The 8,469-nt window shown below is 38.7% G+C and overlaps 1 protein-coding gene across 2 annotated transcripts in view; it reads right to left on the reverse strand.

Moving 5' to 3' along the window:
• The window catches only part of meis1a (Meis homeobox 1 a), a 34,354-nt gene that overhangs the window by 23,690 nt on the left and 2,195 nt on the right, over positions 1-8,469 (reverse strand). For both annotated transcript variants that reach the window (XM_074696331.1, XM_074696338.1), the window contains exons 2-5: positions 6,690-6,750; positions 5,316-5,697; positions 1,523-1,779; positions 131-272 (exon numbers count right to left, since the gene is read on the reverse strand). In XM_074696331.1, coding sequence (XP_074552432.1) covers positions 131-272; positions 1,523-1,779; positions 5,316-5,327 — 411 coding nt within the window. In that variant the 5' untranslated portion in view covers positions 5,328-5,697; positions 6,690-6,750. The remainder of the gene's footprint in view (positions 1-130; positions 273-1,522; positions 1,780-5,315; positions 5,698-6,689; positions 6,751-8,469) is intronic.

Here is an 8,469-nt window from a genome sequence, read left to right on the forward strand (position 1 = left end):
CTCACCTGGGGATCTGACACTCTTTTTGGAGACCATGGACACTGTGGACGTGTTACCCACTGTAAACACCTGGAGTCACTGTTTTGGACAAAAGTCTCTGTTAAATTAAACCGAAGGAGTGCTCCCCTACCTGTTTGGAGAAGACAGCAATGTCTTCGTTGAAGGAGTCTGAGGAGCAGACGTCTCCTCCAGCCACGCCGCTCTCTCTCGGCGTGCAGGTCGCCAGTTCACATTTTTCAAAAATCAGTGCGAGCAGAGGGAACAAGGGATGTCTGCAGGAGAGGAGGAGAGGAGGAGGGGTTAGCTCAGACTTTTTAACGACCTTCTGCCTCAAAGTGGACTGAAACAGAAATGTTGATGTGGGGGTCAGATGGAAAACATGAATAACATATGTTAACATCTATCACTGGGATAAAGACTCAGTTTCCCATGAGCACTAGCACCTACTGTGGTAAAGACACGACTCTGACCAAGGCCTGACTTTGTTTTGGAAATGAGAGGAAATCAAATCTTTTTTTTTATTCTCCTATGCTTTGTTCAAGACAATTTTTCCCAGGATGCAAAGCGGTGAGCTGATGTATTAATGTATAGTTTGAAAAGTGTCGACGGTCAAACTTTAAAAAGTCAGTTTGTAGTTTAGGTTCAGAAGCTAAGCAGCCTTTAGCCTGTGTTTTAGCCTTTAGCCTGTGTTTTAGCCCTTAGCTTGTGTTTCAGCCTATAGCTCATGCTTTAGCTTTTATCTTTTAGCTTGTGTTTTAGCCTTTAGCTTGATTTCAGCCTTTAGCCTGTGTTTAAGCCTATAGCTTGTGTTTTAGCCTTTAGCTTTTGTCTTAGCCTTTAGCTTGATTTTAGCCTTTAGCCTGTGTTTTAGCCTATAGCTTGTGTTTTAGTTTTTAGCTTGTGTCTTAGCCTGTAGGGTTTGACGGATGGAGTCAGAAGCCAGAATTTAGCGGTGAGCTACATGTGTGAACGCGAGGTACCAATTTTTCATCCTGACTTCACCTGAACGTTTCCTGCTGGCTGTCTGGGGACATTCCAGGTCAAAGTCAGGTCAGCTGGTGTTTGAACGCGGCAGGTTTACCTGACGAGTCCAGGAAAATGTCTCATTTCAAGAAATTAGAAGACAAAAGATTAAAGCTAAACTTTTTTTAAGAGTTAAAATAACAATCAGAATAATGTTTTAATAAAAGGAACTAAACAAGTACGTTTGTCTCACCCCCCTGGAAGATTTCAGGTTTCTCAGAAAGTTACAAAGAGAGCAGAATGACACAGATGTTCCTACACCCCTTCAGGTGAAGTCCTGACCACTTCCTATTTTTTTATTTTCAGTGAATTCTGACTTTAAAGACTTTGATTTGAAAGTGAAGCTCTGTTTGTTTCGCTCTGTTTCCCCAAACTGAGCAGAGACTGATCCTCGCCAGCTGAAGCTGAGCGGTCTGTTTCTGTTTAACCTCCGTATGACATCATGGCGTTGGTTTGGGAACCCCTCCTCTGAGCTCTGACGGCGTCTAACTCCTCTCACCCATAAATATCATCTTTGTCCCTCTTCACGGCGTCCCCTGCGCCGGCGCCCATGCTGCTGCCCGTGTGGGTGGACTGGGCGTACTGGTGCGGTGGGTAAGGACCGCCTCCAGCAGCGGCGGCGGCAGCAGCCAGGTGTACGGCCTGTAGAGAGCGGGCAGCAGCAGCGTGGTGGTGGTGGTGGTGGTGGTGGTGGTGTGGGTCTCCGTACACGCCTCCACCAACGCCATCCAGCCCGTAGTGGGCCAGGTCTTCATACTGGAACAGAGACAAGAGACGTGACCTTTGACCTCCAGGGGGAGCTGAACTGTTTTCAGCCTCTTCAGGAGTTTAACGAGAGCGGGGAGGTCACAGTAAAAACACAACAGCCAATGAAAACACTTCACTGACGATACGCTGGGACAGAAACGAAGACGAGCTGACACGTTTCAGAAACAGAGACGGTTTGTTGGTTTCTGACAGATTCATAAACTTTTCATTTAAAAAAAAGTTTTAAAAAGTCAGAATAACTTTTTAAAAAGGTTTAAATCAAAAACTCAATGAGACCAGGACAGGAACTGAAACAACACAGGAGATCATAGAGATAAAAACGATAGAATGTACTGACATCAAGAACACTATGGAGTTTTTTCTTAAGCACTGTTATCTCATGAAAACGACTTGTTATTTCTTTATCTCGACATAACAAAGGTTGTTTTGTCATGGTAACAAAGTAATGTTTTTTTAAATCAACCGTTGTTAGCTCGGGATGAATTCTTTTTCTTTTTCTTTTTATCCCAACCATCAAAGATTCTTTTCTCATGACAACAAAGTCATTTTTCACTATCTCGATATAAAAAAGATATTTCTTCCAATAACTTATTATCTTGTTATCTCAACATAAGGAAGAGTGTTGTCCCCCAATAACAAATTATTTTTTTCTTCATCATGACTTCAGCCAAGCTAAGCTAACTGCTAACTTAACCTTTCAAATAAAAAGTGAAATGTCATTAAATGTTTATTAATTCACTGAACGATCTTTGTTATGTCGAGATAATGAACAAACATAATTTATTATCACATGAAAACATTTTTCGTTGCATCGAAATAACGAGATAAAACATTTTTGTCATCAAGTAAAAGTGCTTTTAAAAAAGAAACAAACATGGCCGTTATCGTCTTCTCTAAAAACAAGATCAGAGAAATGAAATAATTGAAAAGTGAGATTAAAATGTTAAAAGATAAAAGTTTTAAAATAAAGACGTGTCAGTTAACATTTCATGCCTTAAACAGAATAAATATGTAAGTATAGATATATAGTTTTATATTTATATAGCTTTTATCTTTTAATATTTCATCTTACTTTTAAGTATTTCAGTGTGTGTGTGTGTGTGTGTTGTTAATATAAATAGATATTTACAGCCTGAAAAAGAAAAACTCAAACCAGCGCAGAGTAAATCAGAAAGAAAAGTTCAGTTTTTTTTAAGGACATTTAAAGGAAAAACCTAAATAATCAAAAAGTCAAATGAATAAAAAGTTTCAGGTTAAAGGTGTCAGCAATCAAAAAGCTGCAGCTGTTTCTGTGGTCACGTCCACGTCAGTAATTATCACATCAGACGGAGAAACTCAGGGTGGATGTTTTTAGAAAACAGAGTTAGTGTTAAATGTTTGCTGAGCATCAGAGACAAGAGGAAAGTCAGAGCAAAGCAGAAACATTCAGGAAATAAAGGATTTACTCCTCTTCATTTTTAAAACCAAGTTATTTAAAACTTTTTCATTTACTTAGTTTGTATCACTTTTTTCCTGCTTTCATTTAGTAAAGAAATCCTGTAAAAGTCTCTGAGTTTTAATTTCCTCTGTGAAAATAAAAACATGTTCAGGTTTTTTCAGAGTTTAAAGGAATCCTGACCCCCTGTCAGAAAAACAACTGAGAGTTTCTCAAACTCCTGATTAAATCCTTACAGACAGCCGGACGTTGAGCTGCTTCAGGTTTTTCTCCACGTCTCAAACTAAACACTGAGAAACACTGAAATGTGTGACACACACACACACTTGAGGAGTGTGTGTCCTGTGTTGGTCAGCAGGACGAGGAGCCGTCCTCAGAGAGCAGCAGGGTAAAGAGTGTAAAGTTTGGACTAAACTCTGAATTCAGCTTCAGACGAAGGGAGTCAGGATTTTATTCCTCTTTCATTAAAATCAGGCAGCAGATGTTTTTACTAATTAGCTCCTCTCCATCCTTTCCTCCCCCACAGCTCTGAGCGAACACGGCACAACTCCTCAAACTTTTCACTGAGACATCAAACTTTTATCAGAGTCACAGAGTTTCTGATCAGAGCTTCACAATCTGACCCGGTGTGGTTTTAATCTGGATTACAGAGGATTTTAACTCCAGTCAAAACTTTTTTTTTTTTACTCAAACTTTACACCAGGAAGTTTTATTAATTATTTCTAAAACTTGAACATTTTAAAACTTTTTTTTAATTATTATTATTATAAAGGAGGGGATTAAATTCATTTTTTTATTTTATATGTTCAGGAATTAAATGTTATGTTGCTCTTTTTTTTTTTTTTTTAAATCAGGGAAATTTCACACAATTTATCAAAAACAGATAAACAAAAAAGAGCCACAGGGGCAAAACTTCTGAAGTCATTAAAATAAAAAAAAGAGTTTTTAACACTTTATTTTTATACATATTAAATGTTGTGTGTGTGTGTGTGTGTGTGTGTGTGTGTGTGTGTGGCTGCTCAGATTAAAACTTAAACATTTTTGCAGAGGAGAAAACGAATGCTTCACTTAAAAAAAATCATTTTTAAAAATTTATATATTTATATGTTTATTTATTAATGTTATCAGTGATAAACGGACTTGTTTGTATTAAAACGGTTTAAAGGAACATTTCGCTGTTTTTGTTCATTTGGTCATTTGTTCAAAAATAACGTTTAAAAGTAGAAAAGAAGTTTACACTGAAGTGTGTGTGAGTGTGTGTGGGTGTGTGTGTGTGTTCGACCTGCACACTCTCCCAACATGAGTTACAAACTGTTTCATTTATTAAACTCTTTTTTAAATTTTGTTTTTAAAAATCCTGTCTGAAGATTTTGATCAGAAACAAACTGAAGAAGAGTTTTTGTCCCCACACACACACACACATACACACACACTCTGAAGGTGTGTGACTAATGAAGTGTTTATGCGGGTTTATAAAGTGTGAAGTGTTTCTCACTGACTCAAACTTCTCTTAAATACTGAGGGAAATTTTCACGTTTTAAATAAATTGAAATATTTTTGTTTAAAAAAAAATATTTTTCATTTTTAAGTTTTTTTTTTTTTTCCTGAGGTGAAGTTTGTATTTTTCAGTCTGCTGCTGCTGGAAACACTCTGAGTTTAACTGGGACAGGATTCTTCACCTGTCGGACAGTTTCGGCCTCTTCGCTCTGATCGTGTTTGGCTCAGTGAAAAACAAAGTTTTCCGCGAACATTCTGGAGAAAAACAAAAACTCTCTCCCTGCTCTAAACGTTTCTCTGGAGGAAACGGGGTTTTTGAGCCGTGACGCGCGGGGAGATCATGGTCAGTTTGAAGATTAAAAAAAAAGCTTCTTGTGGTTTTGTCTGAGGGAACTTTGACTTTAATCCCGCTGAGATGATTCTGTAATTTCTGGTGTCAGTGGATTAAATCTGTCCGCTCCTGTCGCTGGAGGAAAAGTGTTTCTGCTGTTTTCTGTGTTAGACTAAGAGCTCGGTGCTCGGTGACTCCTGCTCTGATCAAACCTTTCTGTCTGAGCGCAGAGAGCTCATATCAAAGTTGATTTTTACGCACCCGTTGCGCCATCAGCCCCGCTTCTCCACCCGGACTCCAGGTGACTCCAGCCGGGCAGAAACACACATCCAACCCCCGGTACCGGGGCGCTAATCACTTAATCCCGTGTCCACCGCGTGTGTCCGAGTCCCGCTCCGCTGCGATCCGCCTCCAGCAGCTCCAGCCCGGGCAGACCCTGACCTGCTCCCGGCCTCCGAGATCCAAGCAGGGAACAAGCAGGCCCGATCCGATCCGGTTACATCCAGACCCGGGGTTACGGTGGACGCGGAGCCGCCCGCTGCGCTCTGAGCCGGGCCGTGCGGCGCTCCTTCTGCGCGGAGGTGCGTTCAAATCCCCATCGCAGCTCCGGCAGAGCGGCTTCCTCCTCCCTCAGCAGGCCGGCCTGGTGTGAGGGGAGAGGAGGAGGAGGAGGGGGGAGGAGGAGGAGGAGGAGGAGGAGGAGGAGAGGGGGTGAAGGAACAGTTTCTTCTCCCGCTTAAAGGAGCAGAGACGATGCGCGTCCCCGTGAGGCGCAGAGAGTGTGTGAGGAGGTGTTCTTTAATGTGTGTGTGTGTGTGTGTGTGTGTGTGTGTGTGTGTGTGTGTGTGTGTGTGTGTGTGTGTGTGTGTGTGTGTGTGTGTGTGTGTGTGTGTTATCCAGTCGTAAAGTGAGGAACAGGCTGACACACTCCTGACAGAGGAGCCGGTCCGGATCACCAGCTGAGTCCCTGACGCGTTCAGGGACCTGAGGGCTCCTGTTTACAACCCGCCAATTAGTCTGCGGTCACTTAATTAGCTGCAAATGTGTTAGTTAGTGCTGCGGAGGCCCGGGGAGGGGCGGGAGGAGGAGCAGGAGCAGCTGACAGAGAGGGAGGCCGGGCAGCTGTCAGCAACCTGTTTGTTTGTTTGTTTGTTTGTTTGTTTGTTTGTTTGTTTGTTTACTTCAGACACAGACATCTCCATTACTCCAGGTGAAGTCTCCCCCTGCTGGACATCAGAGGCAGCTCCTCTGGAGACACTGAGAGGAGCAACACCATAAACAAACAAACAAACAAACAAACAAACAAACAAACAAACAAATAAAGTATCTGAAACACCTTAAAGTCACACCTGACCAAATATGTTTTTTTTAACGACCCCTCTGACAGAGGAACAAGCATCAGGTGTTAGTTTCTGACCTCAGCTCAGAGTGATCCAGGCTGACGTGGTGAATTAAAAACATCTTTCATTTTTTAACTTTAATAACTTTAATAACTGTTTAACTCTGTTTCTCTGACTCTTGTTTGAGCTCTGAGTTTTCAGATGAAACTCAAACTGGTTCAGCAGTTGAACGGTTAGAGACATGAAATGTGTTTTTCTCTGAGTCAAAGTGATGAAGAAGTAAACTCAGTCTTACCGTCCACCTACAGCTGCTGGAGTCCTGGTAAATTGCGCCATCTAGTGTTTGTAGAGTGCAACTACAAACAGAGAAAGATAAACGTGTGATCAGAGGGTTTTAACAGAAACATAAAAAAATCACAGATTGAGTTTAACAGATTTCTCTGCACCGAATGAATGAATGAATGAATGAATGAATGAATGAATGAATGAATGAATGAAACTCCTGAAACACTTTCCAAGCTCAGAGTGAAATCTCAGGTTGAAGCTTAAGCTCGTTTAAGAGCTAAACCACCGAACAGACTGAAACAGAGGATCGCTGTATTTGACAACAGTTGGAAATCAGTGTTTAACAACATTAAACCTTTTAATTAATGTTTTCTTTAGTGCGTTTCAAAATAAAGTGCTGTCTCTGAGCCTTCCCAGTGTAACACATTTTTTCTCCTCCAGAGGAAATCTCTAAACCGACTCTAACTGCAGATAATGAGATTATTTGTTTGTTTATATCTTTGGTTTTTGAAAAAAGAGCGTTCCACTCAGACTGTACAGACTGTCTCTGTGACTGAATGGTTTGAGCTTTAAACCTCGTTTGTATTGTGTTTAATTTAACCAAGTCTGTTAACTTTACTTCATCTAATTGCAAAACTAGGGGATTGGTTGATTCAAAATTGTTCTTTTACCAAGAATTTGTTATTATCATTATTTTATTTTATTTTATTTTTTGTTTTAATTCAATTTTATTTTTTTATTTTATTTTTTTGTTTTAATTCAATTTTATTTTTTTATTTTATTTTTTTGTTTTAATTTAATTTTATTATTTAATTTAATTTTATTTTTTGTTTTAATTTTATTTTATTATTTTATTTTATTTTATTTTATTTTGTAATTTTATTTTAATTTTATTTCATTATTTTATATTTTTATTTTATTTTATTTTATTCCTTTTGTTTTATTTTTTATTTTATTTTATTTTATTTTGTATTATTTTTTATTTCATTATTTTGTGTTTTTATTTTTAATGTATGTATGTATGTATGTATGTATGTATGTATTATTATTATTATTATTATTTATAATAATAATAATAATAATAACAATAATAATAATAATAATAACAATAATAATAATAATAATAATAATAATAATAATAATAATAATAATAATAATAATAATAATTGTATTTATTTATTTTTGAAACAAAAAAACATATGTATCAGTGTACAGAGATTTCTGATTTTAGAAATCTTGAGCTAAAGATACAACTGAGATGGATCTGGACATTTTACCTGAGACATAATTTTTATGAGATTTCCATTTTAGTTTATTGTTGGTTATAACACTGTTTCAGTTTTAACTTTGTTTAATGTAATTTGACACCTGCCACTCGCTCAGTGATGTTTGCCCTTTGGTTTGTGACAACTGCCAGTTGCTTAATGACAACTTCTAATCACAAACAGGCACATGACAATCACACAGCCACATCCTCCAATGTTTTAATGACACCTGCCAATATTTTAGCAACACCTGTCAGTCGCTTGGTGACACCTTCCAATCTTTTGGCTACATCTTCAACTCACCCAGTGACACTCATAATCTCTCAGACACACCTGTCATTAGTTCAGGGACATTTGCCAATCGTTCAGCAACACCTGCCTGTTGCTGAGTGACACCTGCCAATCACTCAGTGACATGTATGACAAGAATCCTGCCTGAGCGTAAAGCAACAGAGGAGGAGGATTCTCAAACACAAACAGGTTTTTGATTGATCCTGTTCATGTCCAAAGCTTAAAAAAATCATA

Source organism: Halichoeres trimaculatus, unplaced genomic scaffold, assembly GCF_033239565.1.
Source record: "Halichoeres trimaculatus isolate MK-OKI-2021-1 unplaced genomic scaffold, fHalTri1.1 fHalTri1_scaffold_2, whole genome shotgun sequence".
Taxonomy (NCBI): domain Eukaryota; kingdom Metazoa; phylum Chordata; class Actinopteri; order Labriformes; family Labridae; genus Halichoeres; species Halichoeres trimaculatus.